The sequence below is a fragment of the Camelus dromedarius genome, chromosome 12 (genome assembly GCF_036321535.1).
Source record: "Camelus dromedarius isolate mCamDro1 chromosome 12, mCamDro1.pat, whole genome shotgun sequence".
Classification (NCBI taxonomy): Eukaryota; Metazoa; Chordata; class Mammalia; order Artiodactyla; family Camelidae; genus Camelus; species Camelus dromedarius.
The window spans coordinates 24,755,332-24,770,558 of record NC_087447.1 but is presented as its reverse complement, the minus strand read 5'-3'; the positions used below and the strand labels follow the sequence as shown (position 1 = coordinate 24,770,558).

At 34.8% G+C, this 15,227-nt stretch overlaps 1 protein-coding gene across 5 annotated transcripts in view; it reads left to right on the top strand.

Moving 5' to 3' along the window:
* HIPK3 (homeodomain interacting protein kinase 3) overlaps window positions 1-15,227 on the top strand; it is an 80,978-nt gene that overhangs the window by 19,595 nt on the left and 46,156 nt on the right. For all 5 annotated transcript variants that reach the window (XM_031459825.2, XM_031459826.2, XM_031459822.2 and 2 more), the window contains exon 2: window positions 6,448-7,546. In XM_031459825.2, coding sequence (XP_031315685.1) covers window positions 6,450-7,546 — 1,097 coding nt within the window. In that variant the 5' untranslated portion in view covers window positions 6,448-6,449. The remainder of the gene's footprint in view (window positions 1-6,447; window positions 7,547-15,227) is intronic.

Here is a 15,227-nt window from a genome sequence, read left to right as displayed (position 1 = left end):
ATGCAAAAAGTGGTTTAAGAGCAGCATCATTTCTCTGGCCCACTAGCTAGATGATCCTGTTGTTTCCCAAAAGGTATTCTGCAGTTTTGAAAGTCATTCTAGTGATGTGCAAACCTTCTTTCTTAGAATGACTAAATTACATTACTTGCATGTAAAAATGATTTTATGAAAACCACCTTCCCAAAAGTGCTTTTACTTCTAAAAAGTTTTGCTTTTTAATACTATCTTCCCTAAAGTGCTTCACTTCGTCAAAGTTTATTGTACCTGAAATGTGTCGGGAAAAAGATTGAAAGCCACTTAGATTTAGAATTTTGGGTTCTTTTGCTCCTGAGCATCCTTAAAAAATATTTTTGTGTTTTACATAAGAGAAGTGTTATTTTTCAATCTGTTTTACTCAGGAGAGGAACTAAAATTTAGCAGGGATTATTGGGAGTTTGTGTGGTGGGAGATAATCAGAAAGAGATGGCAGGTCAAAGGAATATATGTTTTGAGGACAGAATGTGAAGTACTATGTTGACAGGGGCAGGTCAGATCTTGGAGTCTGAGGTGGTGAGAAAGAGATGGCTATGAGAGATGATTAGATCCAGATGAAGGCAGAATAGGATGGGGACTTGGTAGTAGGTCAAGAAGCACTGGCGTGTGTGTGTGTGTGTGTGTGTGTGTGTGTGTCTGGTAGTGGTGGTGGTGGTCGTGGTAGTGTCATTGTTTTCTTTGTTTTTTTAGCATGCTCGCTGATTTTTTACATAGTGCTTTTCAGTCTTGTCTCTGGTGTTAATCATAGCATGCCAAAAGGCAATTATAGTCTGTAATGTGTACTTCTGTAATTTGACTGAAAACACATCATTCTATTAGTGAACTTTGTATTATTCTAGCTGTGTAGAACATAAGATATTATGGTTTTCACATAGGAAATTCTCTAGCTCTTACCTTTGAAGCTGTCACGTTAAAGGTGCATTGGTACATTTTACGTGATAAAGCAGTCTTAACTTTATTTTCATTTCCTGTTCTATTCTGTCTGCCTTTAAAGAGTGATAATAAATTCACTTTTGAAAGTGGACTACACAGTGTCTACTTATTTTAATATATCCTAGAAAAAAAGTTGATAAGTGTGTTCAGAAAAGTAGTTTTAATGCAGGATTTTTATGTAACAGAATCAGTGGTTTACTTTGATCTAATCTAGCTAGCTGTTTGCTGAATTCCAGTTGAATGGAAATATTCCTTTAGGTAACATTCATTGAGGTGGCTTTTGTATTGACATTTTTTTTTTTAATTGGGGAGTACTGGCTAAAAATTTAATGCTTTGGTCTTTTATTTCTGTTTATTATGACATAATCTTTTAGTGTCCTGAGCTTCTCTTTAGGTAAAACAACAACAACAACAAAAAAAACCCCAAAACCCCAACCCTTTTCTTGTGTTTTAAAAAGGCTTTTGTTTTGTCATTTTCATTTTTCTTCTTGTAGATCTTTAGAAATCTTTAATACTGATCACATTTTCATATTTGTATCTTAATTTGAAACTTGATGTTTTTAGTAATTTAATAATTTCTATATTTTCCAGTGATGGTGTGAAAGAACTGGGGATTATTCTGTAATCATTTGGGAATGGTAACATATGGATTTCTATAGAGCTGTCTTTTTTTTTTTTAATAGAGCTTAGTCTTAAATGTAATGTTTAATATTCATCAGTAACTCAAATGAAAAAATACAAAGTTTACATGTTATAGCTACTGATGATATCAAACTTTAAGTGTTAGTGCAGCCAGTTTGTTGAAGAATTTAAAATGGAGATTTGAAAACCACAAGGAGATACCCCTTCACACCCATTAGGATGGATACTATAAAGAAGAAAAAAGAAAATTACAAGCATTGGCGAGAACGTGGAGAAACTGGAACTCTTGTGCATTACTGGTTGGAGTGTAAAATGGTGCAGCTGCTGTGGAAAACAGTTCAGGGATTCCTCAAATTAAAAGTAGAATTACCATATAATCCAGTAATTCCATTTCCAGGTGTATACATAGAAGAAAACAGGGTCTTGCAGAGATGTTTGTACATCCATGTTCACAGCAGCATTATTTACAATAGTCAAAAGGTGGAAGCAACCCAGGTATCTTTCAATGGCTGAATAGATAAACAAAATGTGGCATAAACATACAATGGGATATTACTTAGCTTTAAAAAGAAAGGAGATTCTGACACACGCTGCAACATGGATGAACCTTGAGGGCATTATGCTAAGTGGAATAAGCCAGTCATAAAAGGACAAATATTGTATAATTAAACTTACATGAGCTACCTAGAGTAGTCAGATTCATAGAGAAGAGTGCAGAGTGGTAGTTGCCAAGGGCTAGAAGGAGGGGACAATGAACAGTTATTTAATGGGTAGAACTTTACTTCTGGAAGGGTGAAAAAAGTTCTGGAGATGGATGATAGTGATGGTTGCACAACAGTGTGAATGACTTTAATGCCACTGATGTGTACTCTTAAAAATGATAAATTTTATGTTATATATGTATATATTACCACATTTTTAAGGAGAAAAATTAAAAATTGAGATTTGAACAAGTACAATAAGAAAGTTGAGTAAGGAGAACGCAAGGCATTATTGCCTTTAATTAAATGTATTTGTGATGTTACAGGGTATTTTAAAGAAGAACCTAATAACACACAGGTTGTGTATGTTTGGCAGAAAATGATCCAGAATTTTCCTATTGGTTAATATATTGAATATAACATAGTGAAGATATTTTTATATCTGCTCCCTCCTGCCTTTTCAGAAGTCCTGATAGCATGTGTAGGAAGAAAGAAAAAAGAAGCAGTATGTCTCTTTATGGTTAGCAGTGGTCAGACCCATACTTTGGGTATCAATATTGGTTACATTGCTGTTTTGTAATTGTAAAAGGATATGAAGAATTTGGATAGAATTCAGGTGGGTCTTAAAGTATTTTAGAGGACTGGAAAAATAAGACCTATTAAAGTTAAAGTGCCTGAGATTATTAGGCTTAGGAATGGAAGCTTGATGGTTGCTCTCACAGAGGTCTGCACTGTCCTCTCAGTGATTCTGTAGGCAGCCCCAGCTCACAAAAGGGTGGTTTTTCAAAACTTCACTTCTTAGTCAGTTGGTAAGAACAAATGACAAAGTCATGAAATATAACTGTTGAGGTATAACAGTATATATTGCAATGAAAAGAAATAGGAAATATGTACTATTGTATTGAATCAGTGTTTTGGACTCTGTGAACTACAGCAGTTTCTGGGAAAACTATACAGTGTAAAATCCATCACACCTGAGTGTGAGATACTCTTATCAGGTCATGATGTTTACCTGATGGAGGGTGGGAGAAGGGAAAGACTTAATACCTATGGCACAGAGTCACAGTAGTCAAGTTAATTAGTAATTTAGAGTTCTTTTCTTGTGGTCTGTTATAGCAGCTATCTCCAGCATCATCCCCTTCTTATGTGCTGTGAAAATTATGTGATATTCCCAGCCATGTTTATTTTCTAAAGTTCCCTTTGAGATTGGTCCCACAGAGCCACTGATGAGGGGTAGTTACTTTTTCTAAGCTTCCTTTAGTTGGCTCTGGTTGGAACCCTTGGGTTAATTGTTTGTCCGCTAGCTTAGCATGTTGGAAAAGAAAAGCTGGATTCAGAAACTGTAGTAGTTTCTTTAATATATCTGGGTCACTTAACCTGGATCTCATAACATGTGTTGTTCACATAACACCTTGATTTAACATGGCATGGATTGGCTTAATGTGGTATGCGTTTTATTCCCTAGGACTTCATCCTGATGTTTTGAGACTTAAGGGCCCTGATGGGTAGCACTTGAATTTGTCTGGGGTTTTTATACAAATTAAATCATTGGTTCTCAGATGTTAGTGTGAATCTGTGTGCCCTTGGGAGCTTATACATCGAGATACCTCAACCTCACCACAGACCTACTGAACCAGAATCTTTCTGGATTTTTAAATATATATTTACTTAACTTTTTATTAAGGAAAAATGTAAACATATTCAAAAGTAGACTGGATAGTATAATGAACTCCTTTTTACTATCAAGCTCCTATGATGAACAATTGATGGCTAATTTCATTTTATCTATATTGCCATCCACTTTCTCTTCTCTGTTATTGTGAAGCATATCCCAGAAGTATTATTTCATCTTGAAACATGAAATGTATATATTTTAATAGGCTTCCCAGACAATTCAAAAACTTTTTGAACGAGTACTACATAGTAAAAGTTAAGGTGGTAAAAAGGATGTACAGTGAAATCTTTCTCATTAACTCCCCTGTTCTTGTTACTCTTCTCTAAGGCAAAGAAACCTACAGCTTCTTTATGTATGTACAGATATTAAATGTATGTGCAAACATATACATACGTAATTCTCCTTTTTTATTAAACACACATGATAATATCTGTTGTAAGGTACACATTTTTCTGAATTGTGCCTTTTTCACGTAACAGTATTATCTTGGGAATAACCTAACCAGGTAAATAGATTGTTTTTGTTCTTTTTTTAAAGACTATACTTGGTCATGTATCAAAGTGCATCTAACCAGTGCCTTTGGGATGGATGCTTAGGTTATTTCCAGTATTGTGTTTCTTTACACATAGTGCTGCATGAATATTATTATACTGTATCTGAATTGCCTGATTCTTGCTCAGGGGGCATATCCACTTGCAATTTTGTTAGATATTGCCAAATTTCTTTCCTACCATCTATGTATGATATGCAGGGTTCTCCAGACTCACCAGTTCCATTTTTAAAATGATGGTCATGTCTTTCCTGTTTATATTCATGCTTTTCTTTAAATCCATGAGTGTATTTATGATAGCTATTTTAGAAATTTTTATTTGTAAGTTTCATCATCTGTCATCCTGTGTTCTTGGGGTGTGGGTCACAGAAGTGGTTTGAAATAAGGAGAATCATGGTAATGTTAAATCACTAATGGTGAGGTTGGGCAGCTTCACAGTTTAAGTGAATTAGAGGATGAGCTTGATATGTTTAGGAGTTTTTGATTTGGCTTTGTATCATTAAAAAGATGGTAAATTGGTGGAGTTTTGAAACCTCCTCTGAGTAAAAGTATAGAATAGATTTTAAGAAAATGGATAAAATGGCTTAGAACGCCAGGATTTCAACTTACTATTTTCTCTTTACACATTGAACATCAAATCTTAGTCTGTATGATAAGGTTTTGTAGCTGATTTCATACCAAAGCCAGGTCAACTTAGGAAAGTGGGAGGTAGTAACAAGAATTGTTTAGGAAGTTGAAGGAGGCATAAATTTACCTGGAGGACAGTGTATTTTCCTGTTCCCTTTACTACACCCTAGCTGTGTAATCTTGGACCAGTTACCTCTGTGCTTTAGTTTTCTTAACAGCAATTTGGGACTAACTAAAATACTGCAAATAAAGTATTTATTAAATTGTTGCATAGTAAGTGCTTAGGAGGTGGTAGCTCTCATTATTATAAATATTATCTATACTATATTGTGGAGGCAATCTGTTGCTTTTGAGTTAAAGAATTGATGTTTGATTTGTTAAAATAGTGGGAGACTGCCCAGAATATAATGCAGACTTTTAAATTGTGGAGAATGAAGATGTTTTAAAATATATTCAACCAACCATTTATTGAACACCAGCTCTCTATTCTGGGCACTTTGTTTTAGGTCTAGAGCGAAAGACTGGTGTATACACTGACAATTACAGTGTCATGTCATGTAATGTCACAAATGCTAATTAGAGAAACATAGAAGCTTCTATGAGAGCATTAAATGCCCAACTGCCTGGATGGTGAGTAGTGAGTGTGTGTATATTTCAGGAAAGGCTTCATCAAGAAGGTATTGTGTCACTTTGATTTGAATGTAAGGGAGTTTGCTAAGTGTTCCACGATAGATATGGAAAAGGGCATTAAGTAAAGAGAACATCATGAAAAGGACTTATATCTGGCTTATACACTTTTTTTTCTTTTTACACAATTGATATTTTTCCCCCAAAGCAATTCTTGAGCTTTAGGCTTAAGGAATATGACTGTATTTTATATAATATATTTTCTTTTTGGTCATCGGTTCGTAAATGTTAAGTTGGTAATAGAATGCTTTACTTTTTTACCAAATGCATACAGTTTAAGGATCTATACTTTTTCTTTTTGGTGGGAAATGGTTGCACAGTTACTAGGGCACATCTTGGCCATTGTACCTTCTCAGTAAATATTTATTGATGAAATGAATGTACTCAACTGTTTACTCCCATCCTTTCATTCAATACTCAAAATAGCTGAAGCACTAATTAACTAAAATGAAAATGCTTATCTTCTCCGAGGAAGAAAAATTTTAATGGAGTTTAGTTTTTACAAATTATGGACTTGACCCTTAACAATCTTTTTTCTTCATGAGATTTAAAATAAAAAAAATATTTGTACCTAATATGGCTCTTTTTTACTTTTGTAGGTATGGCCTCACAAGTCTTGGTCTACCCACCGTATATTTATCAAACTCAGTCAAGTGCCTTTTGTAGTGTGAAGAAACTCAAAGTAGAGCCAAGCAGTTGTATATTCCAGGAAAGAAACTATCCACGGACTTATGTGAATGGTAGAAACGTTGGAAATTCTCATCCTCCCACGAAGGGTAGTGCTTTTCAGACAAAGATACCGTTTAGCAGACCTCGAGGACACAACCTTTCATTGCAGACAAGTGCTGTTGTTTTAAAACACACCGCGGGTGCTACAAAGGCCATAGCAGCTCCTGCGCCGCAGGCTCAAGTGGTGGCGCCGCGGATCGGGGCGTGGCGACGCGGGTTACATTTCGCGGACGGCCCCCAGCGATGTGGATTGAAGCGCAAGAGTGAGGAGCTGGAAAATCATAGCAGCGCGATGCAGATTGTCGATGAATTGTCCATACTTCCTGCAATGTTGCAAACCAACATGGGAAATCCAGTGACAGTTGTGACAGCTACCACAGGAACAAAACAGAACTGTACCACTGGAGAAGGTGACTATCAGTTAGTGCAGCATGAAGTCTTATGCTCCATGAAAAACACTTACGAAGTCCTTGATTTTCTTGGTCGAGGTACTTTTGGCCAGGTAGTCAAATGCTGGAAAAGAGGGACAAATGAAATTGTAGCAATCAAAATTTTGAAGAACCACCCTTCTTATGCACGTCAAGGCCAGATAGAAGTGAGCATATTAGCAAGGCTCAGTTCTGAAAATGCTGATGAATATAACTTTGTACGAGCTTATGAGTGCTTTCAGCACCGTAACCATACCTGTTTAGTCTTTGAGATGCTGGAACAAAACTTGTATGACTTTCTGAAACAAAATAAGTTCAGTCCCCTGCCACTAAAAGTAATTCGACCCATTCTTCAACAAGTGGCTACTGCACTGAAAAAATTGAAAAGTCTTGGTTTAATTCACGCAGACCTCAAACCAGAGAATATTATGTTGGTGGATCCTGTTCGGCAGCCCTACAGGGTTAAAGTAATAGACTTTGGGTCGGCCAGTCATGTATCAAAGACTGTTTGTTCAACATATCTGCAATCTCGGTACTACAGGTAGGTGACAACTACTTTTTGTTTATTTGATGATAAATGTTGAATTTTTGCTAAGTGAAATAATTTTGTGTATATATGTGGTGAAAAAGACTGCTTTGGAGAAATAGAGATCAAGATAAGTTCATTTTAGGTTTGAGATTTTAAAAAGACTTAAAATTTAGGCATAAAATCTCAAGCAGAATAGAAATTTCTACTGCAAAGTTCTATGCTAAAGACATCTGGTTATTTTTATTGTTAATAGAAGACCTGAAGGAATGATAAGTGGTTAATGATAGTTAAGCAGATGTCTAAATATTGAGAAAGGGTTTAAAGTAATTTTTGTGTACATCTTTGGGCATTTCTTAAGAGAACTAACTTTTTTAAAACATTCAAAAAGTTACTCTTTAAGATTTAAGCACATTTCTGTGGCTGCCACGAATATTCAGGCCACTGTTTTTGTAACAAGTTTTATCAAGTTCTTTCCACATATGCTATAGGTAATGCTATTTTGGTGTTGGTGCTATGGGTAGAATTCAAAGAAGAAAATAATTTCCATGTGCTACATACAATGTTCTGATTAGATAATACCAACCTCGAGTACAGTACTCTTAATGGCTAGCTAATGATTACCAAGATTCAGAATATCTTCTTGAGTACGTAAATGTTTTTGGGTTCATAGTCTTTTAATTTTGAGAAATTGTTCTCATTTCAGCCCAAACGAATTTGTAGTCAGTGTATTCTGGAGCCCCATGAGCCCCAATACAGTGGGTAGATATAGGATCTGCTGATACTGCCCATTATTAAGTTAGTAAACAGGTAAACACGTGCAGTTTATTGTTGGAAATTGTTAGAACATGAGGATTATAAATTTAAGCCTAGCAAAGGGCAGTTATTCTCTGGTATTGTGCCTGCCTTTGTTCTATTCCTCTCACCCTGGATTCGCTTCTTGCTAATAGATGCTGGTACCCAACACAAGATAAAGGAGAAATTTACTACCACAAAAATCAATTCCAAACATATGTCCTACCATTAGTACCTTATCATAAGGAAACTCACGTTTATGTCACTGGTGATAATTAAGTTTACTAAACTATATATTAGAAATTAGGAATATAGCCTAGTTTATTTACCCTTTAGGATATTCCTGATGGTATAATTTTTAGTATTAGAGTGCTAGATACTGATCTTAAATCTTTTAGATTTAAAAAGTATTGTAGTTGTGGCAGGTAGTTAGTCTTAATTAATACCTCCTGTAATTAGATTTATTCCATCCTCTGTGCTCCTAACAAATTTTTTTTTTCAATTTAATGTAAATCAGCTTTCAGTTAATTTTTTTCTGGAAAATTTTTTAATATCTTATTTAACAGCATGAGAAGAATAGCGTTGTTTTCCCCTTCCCTGTGTACTCTACAGACTCTCTATTACAGGCTTCTAGAAGTCAGCTAGCATGTTATATAAACCCCCAGGCTCCAGCTGCTTGGACTCTATATTTAGTTCACTTGTTAGTAAATGACTTCATTATATTGGGTCCTGCATTATTTGGCACATCAGATTTAGTTATGTGTAATACCTAGACTCCTTTATTTGAAACATTTTGAATGAGAGTAAAAAGAGCTTTATTTTTTATACTTGAGATGATCTGTTTATTAAAAGTTTCAAGAGAGTAAAGGAAATCCTTTAAAAAGCAGTCTAAAACACTAAATATTTTATTATACTGGTTTTTAGCAGTAGACCTTTGCACAAATATTAGCCACTTTTGGGAATGGAAAAAAAGCTATGAATAATTGCGAAGTACTGGTAGTTTCTAATTTGTTTTTATGTACAAATTTCAAGTAAGTAATTTACCTGAATTTCAGAAACCATGTAGTTGTTAAATTATAGGTTCTGTGTTTAGAATAAAAAAATATGAGGTCCTTATTTGTAAAAAGTCTAGTGCTAGCACTTTGGCTGATGTTGCTTGGATTAAAAAAAATTAAAAAATAGATCTTATGTCAGTTGGATCCAAGAGTTAGAAGAGTTAGTAAATATTATGGTAGGTTGGTGAAAATGTAGCATAGTTCTTAATCAGGTACTGTTTTAATGTCTAGTATAATTTTGTGTGAAAATAGCAGGTAACCATTATTTTTCAGTATTTGCAATTTATGTTTGGAACTTTGTCAATTCTTAGTTTTTGACTAAGGTTACTTATAAACCTGATTAGGCAGTAAGTAAGTGTCTTTTACCTGATTTTTTACTCTTTGTTAAAAATATATTGTATTTAAAAAATGAAAGCAGGAAGTGGAAACATACCAAGTTAAATATTTTTTGAGCTAATCACAGTGGGAACACACATAGCCCAAGTTCCAAAGTAAACGATTTGCATTTAAACACAGGTTCATGTGTTGTTCTATTTCTTTGAACTGTGCTACACAGAAACGTAGTAGGGATATCTTAAAATAGACAGAGGACAGTGGCCAGAAATTGTTGACTACTATAGATGGTGAGGCTGTCTAGCTCTTGTAGTGATATAAGCCAGAAGTACATGCTAAGGGCATTGATTTGCTCAAGGTCAGCATGTTCTAAATTCAGCTGCTTGAGTATGGTTTCTGTCAAGAACACGTAGCACTCTTGAATGCATAAAAGGTTTTAGCAGCAGAAGGTGCTGTATTTATGAGGTGTGGTGGTAACATTCAGGTCATAAATATCTTTTTCTTCTTTTTTTAAATTTAGAATTTTAGCCTGTGGTTCTGAGTCATTTCAGAACATAGAGACAGGAAAGTGGGCTGGAAGGCAATCTGTATAGCAATTGTATTCTTTGCTACTTTACTGAATAATTTAGCACTAATTTTTAGCATTAATTGCTGTTGAAATAAGTGACGCTTTTTCTGTTTGTAATAGTTGATAGAAAGGTATCTAATGGTAAACAATTCAGGCTTATCAGTCTGTGTTTAGGGCATTCCCACCCCCTCCTGCCTTTTTAAACCCTGAAATATCAAAGTTCCTGTAACAAAATTAAGGTACATAGAATGACCCATAAAATAATAAGTAGTATTTTATATAGGATACTTTATAATAATAGAAGATTGTGTATGGATGCTGCATCCTTTTTTCAAGTGCTTCAACATGTATTTCCTAGTTTGTTTCTTATGTCTTAAATCTGTGTTCTTAGATAAGACACTTGGTGGAATTCCTATTTAATAAGTAGAAAACAGACTTACACAAGTTAAGTAAGTCCAAGTTCACAGTGCAACAATTTTTTGTTGAGCTCTTTTTGTGTGCTGGCACTGTGCTAGGTGCTAAGGTTATGGAAGTGATAAAAATATGATTTTTTCATTTAATGGAGGAGAAAAATAGTTTGTCTCAAGAAAGCACTAGGGTAGAAGTGTGTGCAGGGTTGTTTGGGAACCCAGAGGAGAGCACTTAGCCTAAGCTGAGGCTTCAGGGACGGTGTCTGGGAGGAGATGACCCTTGAATGAGCCTTTAGAGTAGAGGAATTAGGACTGACTAAAATTAATTTTAAAGAGTGTTCTCTCTCACAAACCTACTCTTACTTAAAAGCTCAGTATTGGCTGAAATTGCTGGCAGCTTCTTCTCTATCATAAAAGTGGTTTCTGTTTGTAAATCTTTATTAGACAAATGTAAGGTTGTCAACTGGGTTTAGTTTTAACAGAAGTATTAATAGAAGATTCCAAAAGTCTATAATGAAGTGGTTTTCAGTGCCATACATTGTGGCACAGACATAGATTACTACATAATATCAGGCATTGAAATAAAAATTTTGATAGAGCTGTTAAAGTTTTTTTTTTTTTCAGAAACAACCATTTTTTTTAAACAGTGGTTCTCTCTCTTTTTTTAAATTTTATTTATTTATTTTATTTGTTATTTATTTTCAATGGAGATACAGGGGATTGAACCCAGGACCTCATGCATGCTGAGCTGAAAGTGTACCACTGAGCTATACCTTCCTCCAAAAAACAGCTGTATTGAGCTATAATTTACATGCTGTGAATTTTAGCCTTTTGAAGTGTACAGTTCAATGGCTTTTATATATTTACAATTGTGCATCATCACTACAATTTTAGGACATTTTCCACATCTCCCCAAGGAACCCCCACTTCTGCTCCCCAGCACCCTTCAGGCATCCTTCCCCAATCTCCCCAGTCCTCTAAGCCCTAGGCAACCCAAAGTCGACTTTTTGTCTCTACAGATTTGTGTATTCTAAACTTCTCATCTGAATGTAATCGTGCAATATGTGGTCCTTTTTGACTGGCTTTTTTTCAGTTAGCATAATGTTTTCAAGGTTCATCTATGCTGCAGCATATATCAGCACTTCATTTTTGTTGTTGTTGCAAAATATTCCATTGTTTAGATATACCACATTTTATGTATCCGTTCATCAGTAGATGGAGACCTTGGTGAAAGATTATGTAAATAGAAAATTGTAATATGGCCCATGATTAAGTCTTTCATTCGAAATATTTAGTGCCTATAAAGTGTAAAGTATTGTGCTGGATGCTGGTTATACACCAAGAAGCAAAAATATAGACCCTAGCATGGTGTTACAATCTAATACATAGATAACCAGAAAAGCAAAGTACTCTAATGGGAAAAGAACAGGGAGGGAAAATAAGGACTTCCTTTTTTTGGTTTTGCTTTTAACTTTTTACTTGTAGCTTACTTACAAACTTAATTCAGATTTTGCCAGTTGTCTCACTGTTGACTTTTCTTGACCAGAATTCAATCCAAGATCACACATTGCAATATATATACAGTGGAATACTATTCGGCCATAAAAAAGAATGAAAATTTTGCCATTTGCAACATTATAGATGTACTTAGAGGGTATTATACTATGTGAAATAAGTCAGAGAAAGACAAATACTATATGATATCACTTGTATGTGGAATCTAAAACAGTAAAACAAAATATTGAATATAACAAAAAGGAAACAGACTCACAGAGAACAAACTAGTAGTTACCAATGGAGAGAGGGGAGGAGAGAGGGATAAGTGATTAGGAGGTACAAACTATTATGTATAAAGTAAGCTACAAGGGTATACTGTACAGCAGGGAATATAGCCAATATTTTATAACTATAAATGGAGTTTTGCCTTTAAAAACTGTGAATCACTGTGGTATACACCTGTAACTTATATGATATTGTACATCAGCTGTATCTCAATTTAAAAAATCAGACATTGCATTGTTTGCCTTGTGTGTCTCTTTAGTGTCCTCTAATTTGGAATATTTCCTTATTTTCTTTGCCTTTCCCAACCATGACACTTTTGGCTAGAGTTATTTTGTAGAATATTCTCAGTTTGGGTTTGTCTGATGTTTTCAGATTCTGTGTTTTAACTTTCAGAGGTGATGCTGTGTCCTCACATATTGGGAGACACATGATATCGATTTGTCCCATTGTTGGTAATGTTAACATTGATCACTTGATTGAGGTGGTGACTGCTAGGTTTTTCTGCTGTAAGGTTTTTTTTTTTTTTCCTTTGTAATTAATAAGTATCTTGTGATGAGATACTTTGAGATTATTCACATAAACTGTTTCTCACCTTATTTTCATGTACCAATTTTAGCATCCATTGATGAATATAGCTTTAAATGATTTTTAAGTGTGGGGTTACAAAATGATGATTTTCTAATTCTGTCATTCCTCTATGTAAGGAATTCTTCTCTAAAGAAGAGCTCCCCTTGTTTGTTGCTGTATAGACTTAACAGATTCATATTCAATGGGTTATAATCTGTTGCTTGCCATTTGTTTTATTGCACAGTTGTCCTTAACTCTCTAGGAAGAGGACCTTTTTTTTTTTTAAAGCTTGCTCCTGTATCCCTTTGACATGGCCCCATCCTTCCTTAAGAGCATACGTTCTGACACCACAAGATATTCCAGGATTACTTTGTACTTATGCCGCCCCATACTTGGTATTGGCCATGTGTATTTTTGTCTTGTTGGAGTTGCATCTTCAAGGCAAATTTCCAGATGGGGAATTAGTCAGAAGGTAAATGTATATGTAGTTCTGTTAAATATGGCTAAATTCTTCTCAGTAAAGATTATATCAGTTTGCATTCTCATCAGCAGTATATGATAGTGCTTGTTTCTCTACTGCCTAGCCAACAGAATATGTTGTCATTCTTTAGAAATTTTGCCAACCACAGTATATCTGTGGTATTAATTTCCATATCTCTTGTTAGGAGTGAAGTTAAATATCTCATGTTTAAGGATCATTTAAAATTCTGGTATGTGTGTGTGTGTTTGTGAATTGCCTGTAAATATCTTTTGCCCATTTTTCTATCAAGAGTTTGGCCCTTTGTCCCCCAAATTTTAAGATTTTTTTTATATATGAGGGACATTAGCCCTTTATTTGTGATATATATTGCCGTTTTTTCATTTTGTTAGTCATCTTTTGGCCTTTTTTTTTTTTGCCTGGTAAAAATTGTGTGTATGTGTTTGGTGGGCAGGGGTGTCGGTTTCTTTTCTTTTATCGCTTCTGGATTTTAAATCATAGAAAGCATTTTCCCTACACCAAGTTTAAAGAGGTGTTTACCCTCTTTTCTTTTAGTACTTACTGAGTTAAAATTTTAGTATTTAGATCTCTAATCCATTTTGAGTTTATTCTTGTAATTGGTGTGAGGTGTGTTCTAATGTTCTTTTTTGCAAATAGCTTATCAGTTGTAGGGACCTACTTTAGATTTTATGGACAGGGAAAAAGCTCCAATAAGACATGATTTGTTAAACTAAGACCTGAAGGGGGAGCCTGCCCTAGAATGAGAGCCTTAGATAGAGGAAAGAGCACATATGAAGGCTCTGAAGTTGGAAAGACCTTGGTAAGGTAAAGAATCTGAAAGCCTGCTGATGAGACTTAGGCCTTAGTAGAATGGATGTGGGAGGAGAGGTGTCGCTTGAGATTGGAGGGTAGCCACAGTGTGGTTTTAGTCTTTATCACTCTGGCTGCTGTTTGGAGGGGGAAAGGAATAAGAATGAAAGTAGGAGTAGGAAAACCATTAGGAAGGAGGCATTAAGATGATCCACAAAAGAGGGGGTGGCAGTGGAAAGAAATCGATGGATTTGAGATACATTTTGGTATTATGTGGTTATTTTACTAGAATTAATTTTTCCCCAAGGGGATAAATGCTTTGTTATGGTTAATATTTGTTGACTTAAATTGTGTGTGAATTCAGACAAATAACTTGACTTTCACTGTCTCAGCTTTCTCATTTGTCAAATAGGAATGTCATTATGATTCAGAGTATATTTCCATATATATATTCTTAAGTATGTATTTAACACTATGTGTTAAAGCTCTGCATTGAAAAATAAAAACACAAGGAAAACAAAGGAAACAAGAAAAACAAAGGAACCCTCTACAGACATGACTGACTGAGTCAGAGGAAGTGAAATAATAGCCGTAAAATCTTCTTTAAGCTAAGTCATGACATTTTGTTTTTAAAGTTAAATTATTTTAGGCTGATTTTAAAATTCCCCTGAATCAATGGTTATTGTTTATCCCCTAGAAATGACTACTTTTTCTTATCATATATTAAGATAAGTATTTAAATAAAAATACTGTCACAGAATACATTGTTTGCATTGAAGTTTTTTCAGCGCCATTTGTTGAAGAGATTGTTTCCTCACTGAATGTCTTGGTACCCTTGTAGAAGATCATTTGACCATATACTTGAAGATTTATTTCTGGGTGCTATATTCTATTCCAT